Source organism: Primulina tabacum, chromosome 5 (genome assembly GCF_025594145.1).
Source record: "Primulina tabacum isolate GXHZ01 chromosome 5, ASM2559414v2, whole genome shotgun sequence".
NCBI lineage: Eukaryota > Viridiplantae > Streptophyta > Magnoliopsida > Lamiales > Gesneriaceae > Primulina > Primulina tabacum.
In genome coordinates, this window is record NC_134554.1 from 25,186,803 (window position 1) to 25,200,070 (window position 13,268).

A 13,268-nucleotide genomic window follows, 5' to 3' on the forward strand; every position below is an offset into this window, starting at 1 on the left:
TCTGCGCTGCTTCTCTCGGGCCATTTTGCACTCATATGCTTAGTTGTTCGGGATTTCTTCATTATATTATTTGTTGAACTCCACCACTTGCTTGGATATGCTTGATTAATCATTATTGAGTTTGACGGTCCGGAATAACGACGCTCTCTAAATCTCCTTCCAATCATTTGCACGCCACGCTCGGTCAGATTCATATCATGACCGGTGAGTGTGTTGCTGGTGTCTCCCGCCACTCAGTACTGCGGTTTCATGTAGATGGATCCATCGACTTTTTGAGGTTTGAGGAAAGTTACAATTAATGATCTGAATTCAATAAAAGAAAAAGAAAAATGTTTATGATCATGAAAAATGTTTTATGTCATATCATGTTGAGGATAAAGAAAGGAAAAAGTTAAGGTTTATGTTTGCATGTAATGAAAAAGTTATTTTTACGTAAAAGTATTTTCACTGTTGCATGCGATTTTATACGTATTATTTGTTATAAAGATTATGGTGTGTTGAGTCTTTAGATTCACTAGGTGTGATGGATGCAGGTGAGCTTGAGAGAGGTCTTGATGGATGAATTGATTGGACTGAGGGTGCACACAACCCGAGGACCAGCGCTTCTACTTGTCTGCATTTATGATTCATGATTTACATTAAAGATTTTAAGATTATTTATTTATTCTTTTGAGAAATTTTGATATGTGCTATATTTTTCAAATTTATTGCTTTTTAAGTTTGGTAAACGTTTGACGATTTCATTTTTATGACTATTTCACTTGACTTTTAAAATGCTACTTGGTTGATGTTTTATTTTAATGTGTAAAATATTTTATAAAAAATATTTTTATGTAGTATATGTACATGACCGAAAAAAAAATTTTCTAGTATTTTTTAAGCAATAAAAAGAGTAGACATTTCAACTATATAGGATGATATTTTAAGTCTTGATAGTTATACTAAATCTCGGATTCTTTATACCCTTTTTTCTATATTTTAAACTCTTTAAAAATGAATGTTTCCACGTCTAATATACCCTCATGTTCATACTCGAACTATTGTATTTAGTGATCAAAATATTGCGAAATGTGCTACAAGTCTTAATAGTTATATTTGATCTTGAATTATTTATACCTGATTTTGCATAATTTGAACTTTTCATTTTCAAAAAATGAATGTGTGTACGTACACCCATTGTACTCCTAATTTATAATCCATTTTTTAATACACTGCTCAATTTCTCCACAATTATACTTAATTGTTGATTATTTGTATTTGTTTAATTTAAATTTATACCTTCTTTCCGCGCATTATGTACTACAATAGCATATATAGATACAAAATGAACGTAGATTCAACACATCATCATAAAACCTAAAAAAATCCAATCGTTTTCCATTAGTAAATAATGTAAACTAACATCACAGAACTCCATTACGATAAAAAAAAGAAAAGAAAAGAAAAAATTCAAATTCACATACTACAAACCATATAATTGACATCAATTTTCCCATTGCAACATTAAACTGGACGGAGAATAAACCAAAACAAAAACCGATACAAAATTTTATTGTGTTCTCAAGGACAAAAAACCATGAATTGAGGTTTTGTTCTCCTTCATTGCTTCTTCCCTATATTGTGTCGAAAAATTAAAAATCAAATTCACGACAGTTTACAGCTCCAACTACTACTCTAATTTTTTTTTTGTTTTTTATTAAAAAAAACATATAAATATATATCGAAAAGTGAAAAATCAAATAAAACTTATTCCCGCCAAAGTAAGTTGCACAACTCCCGCTAACCCATGGAGGCCCAATATTCCGGATTAACGCAATGTCCCAAGACCCAAATTTTCTCTTTTACACCACAAACACAGACGCTGGCTGGCGGAAATGGCGGACTCGGCTTCCCCCCAATCCATATCGCCAGCTTCACTAGCAGATGCTGACCCAAAATCCAAATCCATCCCCAATTCGAACACGATCCACGCCGGTGGATTACCGGTGGAGTTCCCTCACCGCCCTTATGGCTCGCAGCTTGCATTCATGAATCGAGTAATTTCGACTCTCGACCGATCACAGAGGGACGGCCACTGCCATGCGTTGCTGGAATCTCCGACCGGCACTGGAAAATCTTTATCGCTCCTTTGTTCCGCTCTTGCGTGGCAGCTGAATCAGAAATCGAAGAATCTTCGGGTTAATTTAATTCATTCGAGCTCCAGGGCTAACCCAGAGGCAGTTACCGACCCTATTAATCATGGAGGCGGCTTCATTCCCGAAACCCAGCCTTCAGGTATTGTTCCACCAAAGCAAAAGGGCTAAACACACATATTCATACCTTTTTTTTACCGTCAATTTATTTACTTTTTTGACCTGGGTTTAAGATGAAAAATAGGGCACATGGTTTTTCTTATGTTTGTTGAGAGGTTAGGATCCATCTTTTCATTTTAGATGGACTCTCTGTTAATTCTGGTGAAAGTTCCATTTGACGAAGCTTTGCCAGATTTCCCATTGCATCTTTAATTTGTTATCATTACGAATATCATTTACTTTCATTATTTTTGCATCTATGTAATAGTAGTCCTGTCTCCTAATGTCTCGGTCTTTCTTTGTTAGGAAACCCTGGAGTACCACCACCACCCGCAACTGGTGCAAAAAAGGAGAAGCCAAAGTTGGCTCCCACAATATTTTATTCCTCGTAAGTCATCACCTTGGTTAACTCTAGAATTTTTTCAATAGAAATAGATAGATTTTGTTGTTCAACAATTTCTGTACAGCATGGGCATTGCCGCATTGGTATGCCCATTTTTTCATCTCAGAAAGAACTGATTTTTAGTCGTGGCTTCATTTTATTAGGAGAACACATGCACAAATCACTCAAGTGATCTGAGAGTACAAGAAAACTTCGTATAGGGTACCAATGGCAGTTTTGGTAGGTTTACTGCAATCAAGCCTTTTTTATGTTCTTTACTATTTCACGGTCGTTTTTAGTATAACATCGCGTCATAGCAAAGGGTCTATGTTCACCTAGTTACAATTTTGATGTTCCGCCACAATAAGGCAAAATTTTCTAATCTAGTTTTATCCCATTTTACCTCGGTGCTTCTCAATAAGCAAAAATATGGCTGGAAACTGTTTTGCTCTAACTTGGGTCACGTGAGCAGTGGATGAATGTATGTTTCTCTTCAGTGTAATAGAATATTTTTTTTTATTTTTTAGGATTTAGACCTTAATCAAAGGTACTTTGGCTAGTGTTTGGCTCGTGAGATGAGACAATGAAAGATGCACAATATATATTATAAATCTATATGGATATCATAATGATTTACAACTGTAATCCTTTATAGAACTTGTGCCAAACATTGAATTACATATAGATGTGTAATCAACTAACACATTTTCTTTCGCTCCAAACCGTGTCTTAGGGAATGAAAACACACCTGTCAGAATAATAATTTGATTCCGGACAGCTAATATTGTTTTTCAATTTGTAGAATCACTGTTTAAATGCACGTGTATGTGATTATGTACTTCTCAAATATAAATCTTAGTATGTTGTCTGCCATAGCTTGGAGTTTAATTTTTTGAGAAGTGTGATTACTTTTGAATGTTGGGTTGGATAATGTCTTTCCAATAAGCATATCCTTGATAACTGAAATAGCTTTACTCAAAATTAGGCATATTTGTGTTCTTTTTCTATAATGTAATTTTAGATAAACTTGATGCCCGAGGGTAGCACACCTGGAAATCAAGCTGCAAAAAGGAAGCATAACAAAACATGTTTAGCACTTGCTCTTCTCCCTGAATGTTCGATATTCATAGGGAAAAACATAATGAACAAAAAGTAAAAAGAGAGACATAAATCATTTAAACATGGGTTGAAATGTTTTTTGTCGGATTTTTGTTGGCATGAGGTCTTTATTTTGAAATTTTTTGTACAGCATTGGATTTATGGATTTTCAAATTGTGTTCATCAAATGTCTGTTGAAATAACATTAGTACAGGGGTTGGTCTCTTTCATGGCGTCCATATCAAATTTTTCTTTGTTAAATAAAAAAATCTGTAATCATATCTAATCACAACTCAAAAATATGCATTAGCTGGCCAGGTATTTTATAACCGCAGTATGAAGCTGGGGGTCCAAAAATAATGTATGGATTCGTTTTTAACAGGTATTACTGATTGAATATTTAGGCAGGGAAGAGGGGTTTAGAGAACCCGAAAATAGTTGAAAGTTTCCTTCTCTCATCTTTCTGGTCTATGTGTTTACAGTATTAGTTCCAGAAGATGCATTACTGGTGTAAAATTGCACTTTTTTTATCTTAATATTTTCTTTTGTTTACTTTCAGGGGTCAAGGAAACACTACTGCACAAACCCGAATCTGCGTGGGGAAGAAAATGTGGAGAACAATGGTTTGCTGTTTTTTCCCTTGAAAAGGAAATTCCTTTTTTGTGTTTCTCTACTAACAACTATGATTTGAATTCAGTAAGTTGCTTCTGAAGAATATAGCAGATGCCTGCCCAGAATTCAAGTAAATTATTTTCTTTTTGCATGAACTTTTATGCCTAAGCAATTTCAGTACCCCTTGCCTAATTTTTGTTCACCATCAGAAACGTGCATAAAGTTAAAGGTCATCCCTCTCTTCAAAAAGGAGGTTGTCATGAGGTTCATGCTATTGAGGATCTTGTCAAAGTCGGACAAGTAGTCAAAGGTCCCTTTTCTAACTTCTCAGTTCTTTGCTTAATCTTGGTGTAAAAACCAACGAGTCGCTGAAGATTTTTTATTTTCAGGTTGTTCATATTTTGCAGCACGATCAATGGCACAAGACGCTGAACTGGTTTTTTGCCCATATAACTATCTTATGAATCCAATCATCCGGGAAGCAATGGAAGTTGATATTGGTGGTAGTGTTATCATTTTTGATGAAGCACACTATGTTAACTTCATCCCTTTCCTCAAAGAATTTTTGCTGATAAATAAATAACTAATTCTATGTTCGTGTTCTTTTCAAAGATTTATGCATGATCAATAGTTGACAAATCACTTCAACGTAGCGTCTGCAAAGTTTTTTAGGACATATGTACGACTTACGAGTTAACATCTTATTTAAATGTTTTGATGTTGTAATGGCTCATTCACGCGAAAAAACAATAAGAGTTTGAATAAATTTCAGCTTCAAGTTTGTAGCATTGAGTTATTATTTGAAATTAGTTATGGGGTCAGTTATCAACTCTAATTTTTTTCTTCAGCAACATAGAAGACATAGCTCGTGATGCTGGCAGTGTTGATCTTGAAGAAGAGGCTTTGCTCCGTAAGTACAAGCCTATACTCTTTTTTTATTCGTTGCCTTTTAAATAATCTCAAACAGTTCGTGTTTTGGAAGATTTGCAGACAGATCTGGGGCAACTGAGCCTCAATGATGCCATGACTTACCGGCCTTTGTTCGAGATGATGGAGGTGCTTGTTTTGATTGTTGAGCTCTCCATTTGCTTCCTTTACTTCATTCCAGTTGTTTGGAAATTCTTTATTTGGTGTAGGACATCTTGAGTTGGATTGATAGGATGAAAAGTACTTTAGTAAAGCATGAATTTCAGCATTATTTCCGTTGGTAAGTCATTTGAAAATTTATTAACCATCTCATTTTGTTGGTGCTGTTGTTGCACGAGTTCATAGCCACTCATGTTGGTACGACATAATAGAAAACTCAAATATTTTGTTATACTTACAATTATATTTTATATTGTATTCTTGGTTAAAAGCCCATGCCCATCAAAGTGTTAAATCTAGCTCACATTAAAGATCCTGAGTTTAAGAAACCATTTACTTCCTTAAATTTAAAAGAAAACTGGTGTGGACTTGGAGTGAGCAAGGATGATGTTCTGAGAACAAGAAAATTTTGAACTTCAATGCTGGTTTCATTTTTTAGCCTTTCCGCAGAGGGAACTTTTGAGGAAAAGCATATGATAGGATCGGTTAAGAGAGTTTAAATATTTAGAATAGAGAGTTGAGTAAACACTTAGGATTTTTTTTTTCATTTTCCAAATATGAAGGAACTGATTCTAAAAATCTTGTTTATCGATATAAATCAGTCAACTGATAAAAACACAGAATTAGACTGAAATATAGATTGAATACTAAGGACTGATATAGTGTAAAACTGACAGTATAACTGAAATGAACACGCAGATTTTTACAGATGTTCGGAGACTTTAAATACTCCTACGTCATCCCTTTTATCACGTGGATAGAATTTTACTAATAGACTTTGATATATTACAACAGATTGTAATAATCCACTTCAGCTGGTCTTACACATTGGCAAACTGAAACTCTTAGTTTAACAACTCTTTTTACATTGATTAACTTAAACGCTCTAATTGGTAGCCTTAAATGCTATTGATAAATACAATGAATTTAGAGCTTGAGTGTGCGATCTGTAAATTGAGAAAATACTCGTGAAAAGTATCGCAATTAATTGAAGATTGTAGCTTGATTGTTTCGTGTGTTTTCACTAGCCTTCTTTACTAGCCTTCTTCAACTGATTCGATCAGCTATATATAGTCTTTGATCTCAACGGTCGTATTGAATGCATTTAATGACCAATATCCGTTGAATCATAGTCTAGTTACTTTATCTGACAGTAGTATGAGATAATCAGACTGTCCTGTTTTGATTCATTTGTTCTGTTTTGGTATGATCTGTCAGTCTGTCTTCTGATACTTCAATTGATGACGTGGCCAACTGATTAAAAGTCAACTGATCAGCCGATCAGTTCAGCTGGACATTTTTAGTTCTAACTGATGTATTATCAGTTATGAATACTTCAGTTGATAAGATTTTTTCAGTTAAGCTCAAATGAAGTCTTCAGTTACGATGACTCAATTGTTCGATCAGTTATATTCTTCAGTTCTCTTACAGATTAATTTGTCAAACTCTGAAACTTATAATATTCCAACAGCATAGCTAGCCTCTAATGGAGCGACTATTCCAAAAATTTCCTCATTTTTTCTGGATATATTTGGTTGCATTTTAAATTGAAACTTCAAATTTATAATCCTTTTTTTTAACTTTTTTTATTTTCCGTAACCAATGTTCGTTAGTTGGACCGGACATAAGGCCTTAAAAGAGCTACATGAAGCCAATATTTCACCGCAGAGCTTCTCAATCTTGGGAGAATGTGCCAAAAAGGTAGTTACCACTTGTTGGTAATATTTGGAGTCTTCGGTTAGTCTACGCTTTACGTTTAATATGGTTGACCATTTATCAATACCTGCTCCCTTCTTAATGATGGTTAATCACTTTTAAGGCTATCAAAGCTGCTTCAGAAGCTGAACCAGACGTTCCTCATTTAAGCGGAATTGCAGTAACTACACTTGAAGGTAAACCACTCATACTTGTATTCTTATACGTGTCTAATGAAGTTAAATTTGTGTTATAATTGGATCTGTGAATATTGCACAGGATTGTTCTCATCGCTCAGTTACTTCTTTGGTGGAAATGGCATTAATGCTTATGACTATGAATTGGCATTGCAACGATATGTGAAGAAAGGTGAAAGTTGGTGATCTACACTAAATTATGATTATTCTACCTAGTAACTTTTGATCAATTTTTCTATTACTCTTACTAATGTTTAACTTAAAATTGCGATTAATCATAAGTTGTTGGGTGATTCCTATTCTTGCATAGTTGGTCAATTTAAGTATTTAACTCAATTGTGTGTAGACGTTCTGAGCTACTTTTCGAGCAGGATGGGACAACGAATGAGTGGAATAAGAATCTTGAGTCCCGGTCTCTTCATATCAAAGAGTCTTTTTGTTATCTCCATCTACATTACATTTCATTATTCATATTTTTTGCTTGTATGCAAAGTTCATTTTTGTTTTTTGAGCAACTATATGATGACCATTAATGTAAGATAGTTTACAAAAGTACCTTATAGAAGCACACCTTATCTTTGTTACACAGTTAGTTCAGGACCTCAGGTGCTTACAGCTAGTTCAGCTGCTTATTCAACTTCAAGTATTCTTCTTTGTGAAAAGCTCATTATGACAAAGTTCATGAACGCTGCAGGTGGCTGGACAGTCACTTTTAGTCTCTGGTGCTTGAATCCTGCCGTCGTTTTCAAAAGCATTGCCAATTTTTCTCAGTCAGTGATTTTGACTTCGGGGTAAATATAGTTATATTCAGTTCCCTGAGGCATTTCTTGTTAAATGTTGATCATTTTCACATATTGAAATAGCAATAAATTGATAGAGTATACCAATTGGTGATGATTGATTGTAGAATCTGTTGCTTACATTGTTGCTTGCGTTTTCTTGAGTGCTCTATAATTTTATTGTGTTCGAATCATGTTTCACAACTTGATCTGAATGAACGTGATCACTGTCAAAGAGAGTGTCTAGTAGCTGTTATCTTAGCTAGGCATTATCATTTTTACTCATTATAATGTACTTATTTGACAATGGTTTTCATATTTTAAGGACTCTGTCACCATTGAACACTTTTTCATCTGAACTTGGTGTTCTGTTTGGCACTTATTTGGTCTCTGGTGCTTGAATCCTGCCGTCGTTTTCAAAAGCATTGCCAATTTTTCTCAGTCAGTGATTTTGACTTCGGGGTAAATATAGTTATATTCAGTTCCCTGAGGCATTTCTTGTTAAATGTTGATCATTTTCACAGATTGAAATAGCAATAAATTGATAGAGTATACCAATTGGTGATGATTGATTGTAGAATCTGTTGCTTACATTGTTGCTTGCGTTTTCTTGAGTGCTCTATAATTTTATTGTGTTCGAATCATGTTTCACAACTTGATCTGAATGAACGTGATCACTGTCAAAGAGAGTGTCTAGTAGCTGTTATCTTAGCTAGGCATTATCATTTTTACTCATTATAATGTACTTATTTGACAATGGTTTTCATATTTTAAGGACTCTGTCACCACTGAACACTTTTTCATCTGAACTTGGTGTTCTGTTTGGCACTTATTTGGTCTCTGGTGCTTGAATCCTGCCGTCGTTTTCAAAAGCATTGCCAATTTTTCTCAGTCAGTGATTTTGACTTCGGGGTAAATATAGTTATATTCAGTTCCCTGAGGCATTTCTTGTTAAATGTTGATCATTTTCACAGATTGAAATAGCAATAAATTGATAGAGTATACCAATTGGTGATGATTGATTGTAGAATCTGTTGCTTACATTGTTGCTTGCGTTTTCTTGAGTGCTCTATAATTTTATTGTGTTCGAATCATGTTTCACAACTTGATCTGAATGAACGTGATCACTGTCAAAGAGAGTGTCTAGTAGCTGTTATCTTAGCTAGGCATTATCATTTTTACTCATTATAATGTACTTATTTGACAATGGTTTTCATATTTTAAGGACTCTGTCACCATTGAACACTTTTTCATCTGAACTTGGTGTTCTGTTTGGCACTTATTTAGAAGCTCCACACATCATTGATGTAGATTCACACGTAAAATAAGATTTTTGTTGTTTTTATATCTTTTGGATGAATTTGTTTCCTATTTGTCCAAACTACCTGAACCGCCTCCTATCCCTTCATTTGACTTGCGAATTTCTTGTACTGGCTGTACTTCCTGAACCTGTTTTCCTTCAACAATCCTGCTTGAGAGTTCGTCCTTCCCTGATAATGTCCTGTAAATGTTATTGTTGCCCCACCCCGCTAGAATTTTCTTTCCATTGATCACTGCTTGAGCATAAGTCTGCCTTTCATACTTCTCATACCCTTTAGTATCAAAAGTTTCAACCTTAATTCTAATCTCTGTATCTGTACCTTGCAACGGAATTATCATCTTCGTGTGAATAAAACCTCCTTCAATTCCTTTAACCTTTATCTTTGCTGCTTCGAGCACACGGAAATGTAAGGTGTCAGCGCTGATGGCCAACAGACCCCCGCATTTCTCACCAGTGATTGTGAATGTTGTCGGCGACCATAGCTCCCACGGTATTCCGAAAATGGATATCCAGCTGTTACAACACTTTTCTACCGTATCCATAGTATTAATTTTTTCTGACCACTCATCGAAAATTAACGTGATTCCAGAATCAAAGAAACCCCTTTTCAACTTAACATAGAAAGAAGCTTCATCCACATTAGAGGGCCACCATAGAGCTTTATTTGCCTGAAACGGAAATAATTCCACTTTTCTGTTTGTTGACTTACTTAGAACTCCTTCGATAGCCTCCCTTGAAGAATTTACTCTGGTTCTGGTGACGATGATTGCTTCTTTTCAATTTTTCTGAACTCGTATCTTGTCACTTGCTTCCGAAGGTGTCGTCGTCCCACTGATACAATTCTTCGCCACTAACAGCTCGTCTTGAAAGGCTTTGAATTGTTTCGAATGAGGATCAGCATAATAAGTGTTACTGTGAGTTGAACGCCTCTGATATCCTCCTGTCATCAACTTATCCAGTATTCTCGATATATTGATCCATCCTTGTGAATTGAAGCCACTCGGTACAATCGTAGTCTGCTTTTTGCCATACTTATTGACTTTGGACAACTCTAGAAATTTTCCACGTTTGTTAGCGATTATCTGGGTAAAAAGAACTGCATTTCTGCCTCTGAATCTCTGAAATACCGAGCTTGCACCAGGTGATTCAATGAGTTCCTTAAGCCTAATACTAAGCCATCGCGCCTCTTCACCTTCGAAATCCATCATGAACGTTGCTTTCCTAGTTCTTTCGGCCCACCATATAGACCGACCATCATTCCCCAACCGCAGCGTGAAGATTTTAAATTCTATCTTAATCGATTCTTCCCATTTCGCTGTCCTGGGTATGGGTATTCCATACCCGCGATTCCTTGAGAAGCTTACAACCATTACAGGAACGGAAATTTTCTGAGACAAGAATGACGATTGGAATTTTGAAATTTGAATTTTTGAAATTTTGAATTTTGAGATTTGAAACTGAGTTGACCAGGTCTGCCGACGGCCGATGGCCTAATTGGGGAATTTTCTGTGTCAATTGAAATGAGTGCAAATGATGATATAACTTGGTGGTTTTCAGCCATCTATGGACCAGTGAAACCAAGAGAGCGAGAACATTTTTGGGATGAGATAGCGGGATTAAAATCAATTTGTGGAGACAATTGGTGTCTAGGAGAAGATTTCAATGTTGTAAGGAATCCGGGAGAAAAATTAAATAGTCAGTCTGTGACTACAAGCATGACATGTTTCGATGTTTTGATAGAAGAATTGGAACTCGTTGATCCGCCGTTGCTAAATGCTAAGTTCACGTGGTCAAACTTTAGAGACATACCGATTTGTTGCCGACTAGACAGATTCCTTTTCTCCGGGGGATGGTCAAACTTGTTCCCAAATTATAGACAAACGGTGCTGCCAAGAATCACTTCGGACCATTGCCCTCTCGTTCTTGATACCTCAAAGATGCGTTGGGGGTCAAGTCCTTTCAGATTTGAAAATGCATGGTTGTCACATAAAGAATTCAAAAAGTTGGTGAGCAGTTGGTGGAACAAGAGGGGAAACCAAGGGTGGGAAGGATACAAGTTCATGCAAAAATTGAAAATGTTAAAATCCGAAATTTGCAAGTGGAACAAAGAAGTGTTTGGGGATGTGGGAGTGAGAATTCAAGAGCTAAGCAATAAGATTAAGCACTTGGACGGGATTGAGGAAGAAGGATTGTGGTCGGAGACGCTAAACAAAGAAAGGAAGGAAGTGAGGTGCGAGTTGGCTGATTTGTCGTTTCAAAATTTTCAAATACATAGCCAGAAAGCAAAAATTAGGTGGCTAAAAGAAGGGGACCAAAATACAAAGTTTTTCCATTCTCTGTTGAATAACAGAAGGAACAAAGCAGTGATTGACAAAGTGGAATCGGATAATGGAACAGTGGTCATGGAGGAAAAACAAATCGAATTTGAGATTATAAAATTTTACAGTAACTTGTTCAAGAATTCTGAAAGTGTCAGGGGGAATTTTGAAGAGGTAGGGATGGAACTCTTAGGATTGGATTGGAGTCCTATACATAGGATAGATGCGGACGAACTGGAAAAACCATTCGACGAGGAAGAGATAAAAAAGGCGGTGTTTGATTGTGACGGTAACAAAGCTCCGGGACCGGATAGGTTCACCATGGCTTTCTTTCAGAAAAATTGGGTGACAATTAGAGAGGATTTGACAAAGGTGTTTGCTGAATTTTTTGAACATGGGATTGTCAATGGAATCACAAACGAAACCTACATATGTCTTATCCCAAAGAGAAAAGATGCGTGACGGATCAACGTTTACAGACCAATTAGTTTGATTACCAGTTTATATAAGATACTTGCTAAGGTCTTGACTACTCGTATGAAGAAAATCGTGGGTGATACCGTGGCGGAAAACCAATGTGCGTTTATTAAAGGAAGACAAATACTGGATTGTTGCCTCATAGCGAATGAAATTGTGGAAGAATTTAGACGGAAAAAAAAGAAGGGATGAGTGCTGAAAATTGATTTGGAAAAGGCATACGACAATGTAGATTGTAATTTTCTAGATTTCGTGTTGCAAAAGAAGGGGTTCGGGGAAAGATGGAGGCGGTGGATAAGAGGATGTGTTTCTAATGTCTCTTTTTCAATATTTATTAATGGTAGACCGTGCGGGAAAATTAAAGGGGAGAGAGGACTGCGACAAGGGGATCCATTATCACCATTTCTTTTCAATTTAGTCGTTGATGTGTTGGGGAGGATGGTGGACAAAGCAAGGACAGCGAAGGAGGTTACAGGATTCGAAGTAGGGAAAGAAAAGATTGAAATCACGCATTTACAGTTCGCGGATGATACCTTGTTCTTTGCAAAATCAAGGAATGATATGTTGGCAATAGTGGACATAATAAAATTGTTTGGAAGAAAATCTAGCTTGAAAATTAATTTGGGCAAAAGTGTGGTCCTGGGATTGAATTGTTTGGAAGAGGAATTAGATGAAATGGCGGTCACTCTTGGGTGCAAAAAAGAGAGGTGGCCTATTAAGTATCTTGGGCTACCGTTGGGAGGTAACCCAACAAAGATGGATTTTTGGGAACCCGTCCTTTCGAAAATGTATAAGAAATTGGCAAATTGGAAGAAGTCCTACCTGTCAAGGGGAGGTCGATTTACGTTGATAAAGGCCGTGATTTGTGCAATGCCATCGTATTTCATGTCAATGTTTAAGGTGCCAATTAAGGTGGCAAATATGATGGAAAAAATGATGAGGGATTTCTTGTGGGATGGTGGCGACGGGGATAATCATTATCATGTGGTAGGATGGAAGCAGGTTTGTAAAC

General features: G+C 36.1%; 1 protein-coding gene across 1 annotated transcript in view; it reads left to right on the forward strand.

Moving 5' to 3' along the window:
• Nucleotides 1–1,808: 1,808 nt before the first annotated feature.
• The window catches only part of LOC142547367 (uncharacterized), a 93,438-nt gene continuing 81,978 nt past the window's right edge, over nucleotides 1,809–13,268 (forward strand). The window contains 15 exon segments of the mRNA XM_075655625.1: nucleotides 1,809–2,274; nucleotides 2,598–2,679; nucleotides 2,838–2,913; nucleotides 4,331–4,401; nucleotides 4,469–4,513; nucleotides 4,593–4,693; nucleotides 4,773–4,914; nucleotides 5,232–5,293; nucleotides 5,366–5,439; nucleotides 5,520–5,590; nucleotides 7,083–7,170; nucleotides 7,289–7,361; nucleotides 7,444–7,539; nucleotides 8,056–8,152; nucleotides 9,366–9,459. Of these exon segments, the coding sequence (XP_075511740.1) occupies nucleotides 1,875–2,274; nucleotides 2,598–2,679; nucleotides 2,838–2,913; nucleotides 4,331–4,401; nucleotides 4,469–4,513; nucleotides 4,593–4,693; nucleotides 4,773–4,914; nucleotides 5,232–5,293; nucleotides 5,366–5,439; nucleotides 5,520–5,590; nucleotides 7,083–7,170; nucleotides 7,289–7,361; nucleotides 7,444–7,539; nucleotides 8,056–8,152; nucleotides 9,366–9,459 (1,572 nt within the window). The 5' untranslated portion in view covers nucleotides 1,809–1,874.